The following is a 13,427-nucleotide window of genomic DNA, read 5'->3' on the forward strand; positions in this document are numbered from 1 at the left end:
GGTGAAAAGCGCAGATGTTTCGCTGAGCCTGTCACACTGCGCTCACAGCTGGCACACCCTATAAGATTCATCTGATGTGTCCATTTAAACGGGATGCTGGCTCGTGCCCATGTACCTGGCAAGGAATTGGCTCATTCTCCATGAGCTGTTCATTTTGCTGCACTACCAGTGCGAGGTTTTGGGTGCAGACCCAACAATGGCAAAACTTATTTTGGAGAGGTCACCAGCAGCAATCTGGGGATCCCTCATCTCAAGCAGCGCTACCCTGCTGGCCTCAAAGCTGAAGCCATTGCCCAGCAGCGAAAACCATAATCTTAAGTGAAAGAACACAAGACAAAACCCAACCTTTCTTAATACCGGTCATTTATCACTTAATTAGTGTCACATAATAACAGTTTTGAAGGCTGAGAAATAGGATCAGCCTGTCAAGACCAGGTCTCTGTGACTGCTTTGCTTAGTGAATGAGATTGTACCTGGTATCCTGCTGCCCGAGGGGAAAACAGCGAACAAACCGTTTCTGTTACTTTTATTTCTGACTTATACCGCAAAGTTAAGTTCTTAAGTAGCACTTTGGTAGCAATCGTGCTTTTTGTATCGGGAGCAGAATAAACGAAGGAAACCTAAGCCTCACGGTTAGCAGCGTCACGTAGTATTTCACGGGATTTCAGATAAAAGTCTTGTAAATACTTGTCCATCCCTATCTCTCTCTTCTGGAAACGCCTCATCTGATACATTATCACCGTTTCCCTCCTTACACGCCCGTAAGCAGCACCGCTTTCCGACAGCCCTGCCGCAGCACCTTGCAACGCTCAGGTTTTTCGCACTCGGCCCCCTTTGAGCCGGGGAGCAGCACCCCTTCGCGCAGCCAGCCACCTCCTAAACTACACCACCAGCTTATCTCCCACAAGGTACGCGGGTCGCCTCGAGCGATAACAGCGACCCAAAAAAAAAAAAAAAAAAAAAAAAGCCGGTTTGGCGCCAGATGTGCAGGGGAGGAGGGGTTGGTACAGCCGGTGTCCGGTTCTCCCGGAGCGTTCCCTGTTTTCCCCGCAGCGGGGAAGGCGAAGTGCATTACGCAAGTGCATTAAACAGCTGCCGCCTATAGACGCAGGATCCGCAGGCAAACATTCAACAACGTCGCCGCTCCGGGAGGTGACAAACCCGCTAAATCCCACCGGCTTTCCCCGAACCTGCCTTAGACTCCTCTCCCTTCCCCTGCAAAGCCCTCCACGCCGAAGAGCCGCGCCGCGAACCCCCCGGGAGGCGAAGCAGCTGCTGCGGCAGCGGGGCGGCCGCGGAGGGGAAGGGAAGGGAACGGAGCGGGGCGGTAGGTATTTAAAGCGCGGCTTAAATTTATTTGGGGAGCGGTGGCGAGCGGCGTTCCCGCGGAGCGGAGGTGAGGGCGGTGCGGGGTCCCGGTTTTCCCGGGAAAAGGCGGCGGCGGGGGGGGGGGGGTGGAAGCCGGTCCACCGGTCCAGGCGGTCGGTCCCTGCTCCGCTCGCCCAAGGGCATCGGTGTAAGGGCTTCCCCAAATGGAGGGGGCCGGTGACCTTGGGCGAGGGGAGCCGCGTAGGTTTGCTGTCACCGGCAGTTCTCAAGCAGCTCGATAAGGAGGAAAGGCCTTAGAGCAGGGGTGGCAGCAGCGGAGGCTCCAGAATTTGCTCTGCGTGCCTTCCTCCAGGTAGGTGGTGGCTGGTGGCGTTGCGGAAGGACCTACAGCCTTCAGCAAGGCGCTCTTCTGGACTTGTTGCTGTAGAGCCGCGGTCAGAGATTTCCAGGTGGTGTTGCTGGTGCAGCTGTCGGGAAGATGGTTTGCCTTAGCGGGGATTTGCCGAAAACAAGTCAAAGACCCAGGAGTAAAAAGGTTGAGATAGGTGGGGAGTGGTGGAGGAGGGAGGGTGAAGGTACTGCTCATACCAGTGTGGTGGCAATACCCGCTGTTTGCAGATTTCTGCTTTTTGGTTTTCTTAGAGTTGCTGGTTGCTTCCAGTGTCAAGCAGGTGCAAGAGTACCTTCCTGTTGTATAAGTGGAGTTGGGATAGTATAGAGGAGAATCCCTGTAATAAATGCTACTGCTCCACTTAATCAGCATGCATGGTTCTTTTTGGACCGTGTATTTTAAAATGCTTTAGGAATTGGGATGCTCAAGAATATCACGAGTACAGCACAAATAACTATACCTTGAGAGCAATTCTGTGAGTCCTTGGAGTGATTTCTAGATGGTGTGGTTTTGGCAGAGAAATGCAGGGAGGCTCTGCACAGAGCCTGTACGTTGTTTATCCAGGGCTAATGGGAGATGTGGTGAAAGGGTGCCTGGGGAGCAACTCCGGGCCAGGGGAGCACTTGCTTCATCATCCCTGTGCCCAAAAAGCTTCCAGGACTTGTGATGTAGTGAATGGCACCGAGACTCAGGTGCTCCAGCTGGCCGATAGGAAAAAGCGTCCATTGCCCTGCACGATGTTCTGCTAATCAGGGTTTTACCAAGCTTTTAATTTGTGCAGTAGTTGGCGTACCTCAAGCCTGACCACGTTCCTGGTGTAGAGCTGAGCGAGTATTCCCCAAACCGGTGCCCTGGGAAGAGAGGAGCCCATGCTGTTGGGCTGTGACCTGATGCTCAGCTGTGTCCCCGCGGAGGGGAACCCACCTTGCCCTGCTTAGCAGGTGCTCGCTTCTCTGCTCCCACTGCCTCGTCTGCGTGTATATAGGCATGTGCAAAGCACTTGAAATAAGATGTCAGCAGGTCACTCTGGAGACCTCCTCCTTTCTCTTTACCCATGCCATCTGCTCTAGATGTAACCCAGCCCCTACCGCTTTCCAGGAGAAATCGGCACAGCGGTCTGTTGCAACTTTGAAGAGCCTTGTCTTGCCCCACTACCTGCCACGAGTATTTCTTGTGTTCTCCCCTCCAAAAATTGAGGGTGGCTTTGCTCTCCCCACATTTGAGGGGTGTTCTGCTGTATCAATGGTTTCCTGTGTTCAAAACTGTTTGCTGATAGGGATGAAGTGGTCTGCGAAGGAAGTTGTTCCTTACTGCATATATGGGGTTAAAACAGTTTCTGTGAAAAATGTGTATCTCCCTTTTTACTTCTTATCTGTTGCAAGTATCTCACTTCATATTTCTTTTCCCCTTTTAGACCAATAACCAGCATGGTGCAACACTGCTTCCTTTCATTAGATCTCAAAGGAGATGCACTTGCACAAGAGTTCGGTACCTGTTTTCCACTAATACCTGTCATAACTATGACAGTATTCACCTTCTCATATTACATATAACCCAAGACCAGCTATTATTTTCAGCTGCTTCCGAAGTGACTCAGAGCAAACCAAAGAAGTCTGAATAAAATAAGAACTGTATTTGAAAGTAAATATTTTTGTAGAGCCCAGACATCTTAGCTATTTTGTTTATGGAGTGATGTGTTTACACATCACTTTTAAGTCCTCTTGAAGGATTTAGCCGATGTCCCAAATCTGAAAAGACTCACAGGAACTGAGGCTTGTCACCAAGAGCAAAGCCAAAATCCCTCTAAGATACCTCCTGGAACAGTTCTTCGAGAACTCTCAATTTTTAAGTATTTGCAATTTAAACGTGGTGCTGGTCTCTAGTCACAAACTTGAGGTCTTCTTTGGGAATCAGCTCTGTTCAAAACCATGTTAATAAACTATGCTTACACTGAAAATACAGGGAGAGCTTGGCCTGAGATTCCAACTTGCCAATTTACCTGTCTTTGCTGAGCTTATCACCAAAGGCCAGTTCTGCTCCAATGTGCAAGTCCTGTCACAGGGGGAGGACTTAGAGCCCATAACATGCTCAGCCCAGGAAAGCTGGAAAGGAAGGGGTTTGTACATAAATTGTTAAGAAGAAGCTAGTTACGTAAGAAAATGTCTGAGGAAACTCCAGAGGAGGGAAGAACAGAAAATCCTTTGAAAAATTAATTTAGCTTTGGAAGAAAATGGGACAGAGCTGCTCCAAGAATGTTTTTGTTACAGAGAAGCTGCATCTTCTTCCTCTGTGCCTCAGTAGAGAAAGAGTGTGCAAATAGATCGGCCAGGCTTCAAAGTTAGGGGGAGTTGATTTTTTATTTATTTTTTTTTTTAATGTTGGTTTGCTAGGAGCAGCCTACAGTTTTTAGGGAGTACTTAAGGCATGAAATCAGTCTAGACACTAACTGCTTTCAGCTTCTGTGCTGTTACTTGAATGGCTGGGAGCCTTTCTCCAAATAAGATCCCTATGGGTGCTGCAGATCATCCTCTCCTTTCTTGAGGGTCAACAGTTTTATATTATATTTATTTTTATATAATAATATATATATAATAAATATGTTTTTATCTTATATATTTTTATCATGGTTTTTATATATATAAATTACTTTTCACTTCTCACATTGTTGTAGGCCATCATACACTTGATCTGTGTACTTAACTTGAGTGAAGGAGCACATAGTATTTCAGAAATCATCTGGGTGTTCTGCAATCCAGGTGGAGAGGTAGTCTGACAAGAATCCATTTCCTCCAGTTACAGACGCAGCTAAATTCCAGCACCAAACCAGTGCTTGGGACCACAGTATTACTGAAGAGCTGTTGAAGGAGCACGCACATGATGTGCACCTGAGGACTAGGTTTGTGTTCAAAACTGGAGACAAGGAAGTCTGGGTCAGATTTTGTGCAGGTGTGACATTGCCACTCCTGTAGTGCCACTCGGCGAGAGTTTTGCTGCTTTGCTTGAAGGTACCAAAGGTAAAAAGAAGTCTTTTCGTCAACAGCGGAAGGTGTTTGCTAGAATCCTAGGTCTTGTATGCATTATGTAGATTTTTCCATTTAAAAGAAACATAGCACCTATGCTACCGCTAAGGTCAGCAGGAAGGAAGGTTAGTCTTGACAGATCAGGAAGCTGCTGGAGCTCTTTCTTCTGAGCAAGGTAAAGCAGAAACATGGCTGAAAATGTCATTGCCTTTTCTGCCTTACCATTTTCACTCCTGAAGTATTTTTCCACTCCTGGAAGATTTTTTTATATTTTTTTTTTCTCCAAAAAAACCCCCATCGGCACAGTCAAACCATGTTCACCCACATGCAAAATGTGAGTCATGTACAGCAATAAAATTTTACCAGCTCTGAACTTCATTCTGGTGTTGCACGGATGGTGGCAAGAACATGTACGTAAGAAGAGTTTACAATTCCTGTAGCACAGTAGCTGGCAGCAATGTATGGCCAAGCGTGTGATGAGCTGCTGATTCAGGAAGATGAATGCTGAGGAAGAGAAACAAGAGATGGCCTCGCTGCTGCTGTGCATTTTTACTCCAGAGTTAGAGGAAGGGGGTTATTTATTAAAATCTATAAGTAAAGACATTTTTAGTGGTGCATAATTGTCCATAGTGGGAGCTATGCTGGGTTTATTGCTGCTGTTCTCTTTCACATTCTTTCTGGCATTACTTCCCTGTGAAAACAAGCTTTAGGGTACATTTAAACATCCATGTGTAAGTACTACAGTAACCTGAGGGTTCTGCTTGTCAGTAGGTAGTGGGCAGCTTTCTAGACTGAGCTGATGCTGTAAGGCCAGGGCCATGCTGCGTATGGGGAATCTGAGCAGCACAGATGCAACAGAGGAACAGACTGAGACTGTGTCCCTGGGAAATGCTGGCGTTTGGATTCTCTGCACAATTTTAACTGCTGCCTCATCTAAATTTCTTCCTGATTACTGGTCCACAGGACCTGTATTTCACTCCTTATGCACTATGCTTGATGGTCACTGAATAAAACTTATTAAAGAAAATGCAGGATGGACTGGGAATGTGAATCCCTTTGTAGTTCCATTTGCACTTATAGAAATGTTGGTCTACATAAAATCAATGGGTTCATCTCAGAGTTATGTTAGCATTAAGAGGGACAAGACTGGTCCCTTGGATAAGTCAGGATATTCTGTCTCATTTACAGCAGAACAAGCCCACTTAACACAATAAAGTTACAAATAAGTAAGAACAATTACAAATAAATAACTTGCAGAAAGGATATATATTTCAATACCCAAGAGGGATGATTACCCATTCCTCTTCTAAAAGCTGAAACTATTTACATATCCAACAACTTTAAAATAATTATTGCACTTTGTCTTGTCACACCTGCCATTGGGAGTCTGCATGTTGTAAGTATCTGCATGCAAGACCAAATACAAGCCTTAGGGGCTGGTGGCAGGATTTTACTTAAGCTTCAGTGTGTGTACAGTCCCTTAGGATTCTGCAAAACCCACCAACTCTTGCTTTTCTGCCAACACAGCAATTATTTAGCAAATGGCCAATTTTTAGCCAATTAATTATTTGCATTTTGAGGATGGATTGATGGTTTGCTTGTTTTTCCCTCCTACCTTGTTTATAACACTTGGCCCTACTTTACATTCAAAACATCAGAGACCACCTGTTTAATGATTATGGGGCTATCTCCAGCTCCAGGGTTTGTTTTTCCCTGGTCTATCTAGACCTGAACATATGTTGGAAACCTTTTTTCTCTGTGCACATCAACCAAACTCTCCTGCTGAGGAAGTAAGGTGTTTTTCAAGCATTCTTTGGAAACCAGTCTATCCCAGTTCCCCTGCAAGAATGTTTCTTTCCACAGGAATGTCCCAGCAGGTGCATTTTGCCAGGTGCTGTCTGCCCACCAGTCCGAGTTGCAGACTGCTAGTGTGAACAAAGTCCCACAAACTCCTGTCACTCAAAGCAGAAATGCTATGGTAAAGTACCTAACACTGGCATCTTCAGATTACAACTCCAAACACTAGCTCTAACACTGGGAACTAAGGTTATTAATAAATTTTTGAGATTAGGCATGCTCTTAAATGAAACCTGGGATTTTTATTTTTTTTATGATTTATCTTTTCAGCTGCCCTAATCAGACACATGTGTCAACAAGCAAGAAAATCAGGTTGCCACTTAAAACAATAAAAGCTGCTTTACAGGTTCGTCTTCTTGCTTCTTTTGCTTGGAGGTGAAATTGCTGAAAATAATTTGAATATTGCTTAATGGCTTTAGAAGCTGAATTCTATTCATTTTATTCATAGCTGGTTGTAACAGTCCCATGGCCTCGAAACAGGAAGGCATTTCCACAACACAATTGAATACTTAAGTTCACATTTGTAGACAAATGAACTCTAAGTTAAAATTGCATAACAGCAAATTATCTCCTGTTCTGGAACACTGGGAACTGATGAGCTAATAACACAGGGCCCTTTCAACTCAGAGCACCAGCTGATTGTGGTATTAATGTAATAAAAACCAGTAATGCTTAAAAATATAAGTGGAAGCCTCTCTAGGACAAGTCCTGTTTAAAATGGAGAATTTTTAGCCTCAAGAGTTTCTGTTTGTCTAGTCATCTGCCATTCACTTTGATCATTGCTACAAGGTAATTGGCCTGGTGGTAAGGCTGCTTGAGACCTCTGGAGGTGTGGAGCTTTGGGCTATTGCTTATGCTTAAAACTATCCCTAAATAAATGCAAATGGGCTACCTTCAGAAAAGGTATCTATGGCACAGTAACACAGTGGATTCTTGTATCTCATTGACTGAGCAGCTGGTTTAAGATGGCTTATTTTCCTTCCCTCCTATTTTCCTTTTATAAATTATGCATCTAGAATTGCATTATCCCAAGATGCCCTCATGTTTGCTGCATTTCCAAGACAGTCCTGCTAACGGAGAAAGTCTCTCGGTAGATTACATGCAGTGGAAGTGTGTTGGTGGTGAGGACAAAGACTGTAATTTGACGGTTTGTCTTTTACTTATCTCAATCTCTATCTTTCATTTGGAGAGCGTGCAGCCTCTGCATTAAGATGGCTTGCATTCTTGCTGGTAGTCCGGGGAGTCCCATTACAGGTGTGTCTGAGTGCCTGGGGATGGGGTTATCCCCCTGTGCCATGAAAAGGAAGAACTGAAGAAACACAGGCTGGCTGCTAGGACTTGGTGACCAACGTCTAGTAAGTGACAGTGGTGAGTCTGCAGCCTGGTAGACTGGTCTAATATCAGTAAAATCAGCCTGGGGAATTTTTTCCTGTCTTTGGCTTTTTCTTATACCAGCTCTGTACTGAGATATACAAGTGTATGTGCCACTGTGGGCAGAAAGCTCCATTAGCCTGGGATCTCTCCCCTCAAAACCACTGCAGCACCCTTCAACCTCATAACCCTTAACACCCACAGCAAGCGCTCCAGCCTTGCAGTCAGGCTTAACAGATATTTACCCAAGAAAGGTATGAGTTTAACTAGCACAGGTATAACCCCAGTGTAAATACCATAATCCTAGATAGTATGAGAGGGCCCTTATCACTTTCCTTTCAATTGTATAGGAAAGAGCTTAACATCTTCATTGAAAAATGCTGCTCTTTTTGCAGAAGGTATAAACAGAGATACTTTTGGCTCCCAGTGTGTCACAGTTTGCCAGCCATGCCATTTTTATTACAGGCTTTGCAATATTTACAAGGCTTTAAGGCCTTTCTTGAGTTCTGCTTTAAAATAATTTATCTGAAAGGCATCATCTTCCATTCACACAAGGACAGAAACCAGTGGTGGCCTTTCTTCCCAGCCTGTACCCTTGCAAGTAAAGCTGTTCACAGCAAAGACAGTCACTGCTAGACTTAAAATAGAAGTGATCTGTCCCCCAAAAGCACTGTGGGTGGCCCCCTGGTCTAGGAGATGTAGTCTAGGAGATACAGGGAAGATGGGAGGGAAGGAAACGGACTGCTTTTGTAGAAGGAGGGGAAAAAAGATATATTGGGGAAGACACTGATGGTTGGAGGGCACAGGAGAAGAGGGGCTGGTGGAAAGTGAAGGCTGGGTGGGTGATGGGGCAAGTGCGGAAATTTTTTCTGCATAAAAATCTGCTAACACAAACAAGCCTCCCTCCCTTTTTTAATGCACGGTGTTTACAGTTTCACTGCGCTTGTTGCCAGCAAAGAGGTTGCATTCATCAGGGTGTTGAGAGTTGAGAAGCAAGCAGGGAACAGATGCAAGGAGGTCTGGACAGGAAGCCGAGGGATGGGAGGAGAAACACCAGGAGGGAAGCCAGCACATGGATGAAGGAGGGGGAGCAAAGACAGTCAGCTCCCTTATCAACAGCATTGGACAGGCAATTGGAGTGCCAATTCAATCAGACAGTCTGCTGTGCTTAGGGTGAGCCTATAGTTGTTGCCTTCCCAAAGAAGAAGAGGCAAAAATCTACCTTACAGCGTCTCCAGATGGCCAGGTGTAAGCTAGTCTGGCAGGATGCTCCATTTGCAACTTAATACGGGAATGTTGAACCTTAACAACTGGCAGTACCAGTGACCTAAAGGAAGAAAGATGGAGAAATACAATCCGTCAAGGTGTGTGCACTAAGAGTGCATCCACTGGACAAAAAAGTTACACATCAGTAACCAAAGTAAAGCTGTTACAAAACAAACCAGGGATCCTTTTTATTGGCAATTTGTCTTCCCTTCGGTAAATACCCACATACCACCAGAATATACTGCACAGCCTTCAGAGGCAGTAAACCACTGAATATTGTAATATATTTGGCCTATACCAGTGGCCCATCATTATTTTAATCACAGGCGTCAAATTTTCAAGTGCTACTTTAGTATTTGTTGCCTTGAGAGGCAGAAAATTTCTGTTGCCCCAAACTCACTATGAACACAAGACTGGAGGGATGTGACATGTCTAAGCATCTCTGTTCCTGGCATTTTAGGCAACAGAAGTGTAGAACAAAATGATACACTGGAAGGTTTTTCAGCAGGACTAAAATCTGCTGTATTCCTTTTCACTATCAGCTGACCTGGTCAGCATGTGTGTCCTTAAACACAACCCCCAAAATAAAGGAGTCCCTCTGTGAAGCCTTGTACAGTTGCCTATTATTCTGTCTCTGTATTTTCTTTAAGTAGATGTTTTTAGTCTGAATTTAAAGATTATTTAAAATACTGAAAAGCAATTTTAACAAAAAGCAGTGGAAGGCAAAACCTATTTCCTAGTTAATACTTGGTCAGCTGTTCTCCTTTCTGTGTGGAGACGGGAACAATGAATGCATAAAGGTATTACCTGAGAGGAAAATCTCTCCTAGACTTGTAACTTCCATTAAATACTCTTTTAATCTGTAATGTCTCTTACTTCTTTGGAATGAGCTGAAAAAAATTCTTATGCTGTTTGAGATTACTTTTTTCCCTCCCTTTCATAGCTTGTCTTTTCTTTATTCCCAACAATGGCAGAATAATAAAAATCATCAGAAGTAAGCAGAGGAGTTTTTACGGAACGGTTCTTTTAATCTCATCTTTATTCCAGACCATACAACTCTGCCATCCACATTTATGGAAGCTGGCCCAAAGCCTTCCCTTTTAAATGCATTTCTCCCTGACTTCCACATGAACCCTGTGCCTTTGTAAACTAATGCGGTTTTAATTCCTACTGCAGAATGAATAGCAAAACACATTCATAATCAGAATGTAGGAATTGAGAGTGCCCAACTGATAGAGCTTCAATAACTGCAAGCAGCAGTTGCTAGAGCTAAAGATTGTTTTCCTCTGCTCCAGGGCAGCAGAGGCTGGTGATGGCACCAATGTGTTATTTCTGTTTGAACTTTATTTTATGTAACAATTACATGTGGCATCAAACTTGAAATGGTGGTCACTGCATTTTTTAGTTCCACGTCTTTCTTTCCACTGCAGCTGTAATCCAGACTTCTTTATCATTACAGGTCATCTTCTCAAAGTCACTGAAAGCTGAAGATGGATATTAAGCGTGTGAAGGACTATATCTATTGGCTCTACTACCAGTACCTACTGATCACCTGCAGCTACGTGCTGGAGCCCTGGGAGCGGTCCATGTTCCATACCATCACCGTGACTGTTTTCGCTATGGTGGTGTACACGGCTTATGTCTTCGTCCCCATCCATGTCCGCCTGGCTTTTGAGTTCTTCTCCCAGATCTTCGGAAGCCAGCCCGAAAGCACAGTTTCCATTGTGAACTGAACTTGCCTGAGTAGTGATCAGCAGTTCTTGCAACTTGTGAAATGTAATGTCTTCTTCAATTTTGTGTATTTATTCTGAAGCAGTTTTGCAGTTATGAAAATACCATTTTCTCTTACAAAACATGGCTTGCTTAATTACCATAGCTGAAAACCAGAATAACGCACTGACTGCTGGCTGTGCAGTCCCTGTTAAATAAAACACAGGCCAGCTTTTGCTGTGTGATAATGAAACACATCACCTGGAATGCCACATTTACATAATATTCAACCGGCGCCCACTTTCAGCACCCTAATTTAATCACACTGGCATGTAGGAAACAGCAAAGACTGTTTATGATGGCTGTGAGGAGGGGTACTACACTCACTATACACAAAGAAGTTCTACCAACAGAGTGCAATGGCAAAACATACCATGCCTTCTTTGACCCAGGTTAGAGAATGTAAGGAGATGAGTAAAATATAGCATGATTTGAGTACTAACTAATATCTGGCTGGTTACTGACTTCTCCTTTTTAATGGACAGGAAAGGAAATTAGCAGAGAAAGTAACAGGAGTATGAACTTGAATCCAACTTTTTGCATTTAAGTTGCTGCATCCGAGTTTAGATGGTCTAAGATAGTTTAAAAAACCCATAGTATAGGTAATCTTGCAGTTTACTGAAAATGACAGAAAGAAACAGAACTGGCTTAGTTTCAGTGTACTCCTGCCTTCTTTGACAAAAACTGAGACATCTTTTCTTTGTGCTCCCATTCACCAAGGCAAGCAAAGTGCATGGCTGCACCAGAGGAAGATGATCCGGAAAATAGAATGGAAGTAATATTTTAATAACTGCAGGGAAGTCTGAGGGCTTAAAGAGATCTCCTTTATAAAGAAGAAATTAAGATTTATTTTAATTGCCTGTGGGGAGTTTCTTGAACAATGGAAGGTTTGTTTGGTTTTCACTCTAAATCAAATGTCAATGCCAAATCCTAAGTTATAGCTATACAGTGCATGTATCTAACAGCTGATGCTACTGTTACTAGAAGTGAGAGGTACAAAATGTAAATAGCTTCCAAATTACGTTTGCACAGTTATAGGATTAAAAAAGCCCTCTTAATTTCTTTATCAAGCTGCAGTGGGGTTCTGCATGCTTAAAAGATCGCTGTTTGGAAATCAAGACATGTTTTGAAGGTTGAACAGAGCTGAAAATGTGTATGCAGTTTTTTCAGAAAAAAAATAAAATTTTATTCTTCAGAAACAACATTGCAGTGCATGACTCAGCTCTTCCTGTGTTTTCTATTCATTCATAAATACCCTCGATGTGTGTGGGCCAGGCTAACACCATGGCAGACAGACTATTTTGTTGCAAATGTCTTGGGGCAAAGTTTCAGAGCCCTTTAAATGGATCCATGTGTGGACTGCCGTGTTCATTGTCATTAGCGCTCGAGCCCAAGACCTCTCCACTCTCTGGTGTGGGGGGAGGAAAAAAAAAAAAAAAAGAACAAACAGAAACTTCATCAAAAATCCTGCTCCACAGACCTGTTCACAAGTTCCTGACAGCAACTCTTGGAGATGGACAGGTCTCCTGCTTGTCAGAGGCCACATCCATCATATCATACTTGCTAGTTGTGCTCAGGTTCCAGCTCACACCTGAGCCACTTGTTCATATTGCCAATACAAGCAGATCATGGATGTGCCTGAATTCTCCTGCAGACAGCCACTGATGTGCTTCAAATTAAGACAATGAATACCTGTGTGTGCTGGTGGCACAACAATTGAGTGGTTTAGGCTCAAATCGGAGCCAAAGGCTTAGCTGTTGTTATCAGTTTAATCACAGTTGTTAACCTGCAAATAGGAGGTACCAGGCTATAATCATGCTTATGGTAATAAACAGAGCATTGGAGGAGATGAAAAATGTCAAGTACCTGTCAAAATTTCTATGAAAGAAGTCTATAAAATAGAATAAAAGTAACAATCCAAATGTTGGAGGTGAAAAAATGGAAATATTTACCTAGCAAGTTGGTGCTTGAACCAAAAAAACTTCCTAATATCCTATCCTCAAAAGAATCTACTTGTTAACTAGATAATGTGATGATGTAAATCCCATGGCATCTCCTCATCAATCCTGTTTCCAATAACATCTTATTTTTTAATTTCTCAAAAAGGTTATTTGTTCCCAGTGGCATCAAATAACTGACCCGCTTTTAGGAGTACGAGGAAAAACACTTTCTTATAGGTATGCAAAGGCTGGGTCTCATATCTCAAGGAGCACACACCCCGATGTAATGTTGCTATTTAAACATTTAACTTAAAGCAAACAGAACAAGCAAACAGCTTTGCTCAGGAAGAGGGAATTTCCATTGACCTCTCATGGTGGGATTCCTGTAAAGCACTTCTCTTCCTTATTATTCCTGTTACCTTTGTTTAGCTTTTCAGGAGGTGCGCAAAAGATGGAGGAAAAGAGCGGCAGTTTCTCTTTGGG

At 43.6% G+C, this 13,427-nt stretch overlaps 1 protein-coding gene across 2 annotated transcripts; it reads left to right on the plus strand.

Annotated features, from left to right (window-relative positions):
* The first annotated feature begins 1,307 nt into the window (after positions 1-1,307).
* Positions 1,308-12,193, plus strand: SPTSSB (serine palmitoyltransferase small subunit B). Of its 2 annotated transcripts, none has more exons than XM_049801883.1 (2): positions 1,308-1,327; positions 10,694-12,193. In XM_049801883.1, the coding sequence occupies exon 2, from the start codon at positions 10,725-10,727 to the stop codon at positions 10,965-10,967; it is 243 nt and encodes an 80-aa protein (XP_049657840.1). In that variant the 5' UTR covers positions 1,308-1,327; positions 10,694-10,724; the 3' UTR covers positions 10,968-12,193. The 2 variants fall into 2 exon arrangements, with proteins under 2 accessions (XP_049657840.1, XP_049657841.1); XM_049801884.1 differs by lacking the exon at positions 1,308-1,327 and adding an exon at positions 1,474-1,778.
* Positions 12,194-13,427: the final 1,234 nt, after the last annotated feature.

The sequence above is a fragment of the Accipiter gentilis genome, chromosome 6, assembly GCF_929443795.1.
Source record: "Accipiter gentilis chromosome 6, bAccGen1.1, whole genome shotgun sequence".
NCBI lineage: Eukaryota > Metazoa > Chordata > Aves > Accipitriformes > Accipitridae > Astur > Astur gentilis.

Excerpts from the sequence above, each read along its gene's own strand:
- SPTSSB (XM_049801883.1), top strand. The coding sequence starts at position 10,725 with ATGGATATTAAGCGTGTGAAGGACTATATCTATTGGCTCTACTACCAG.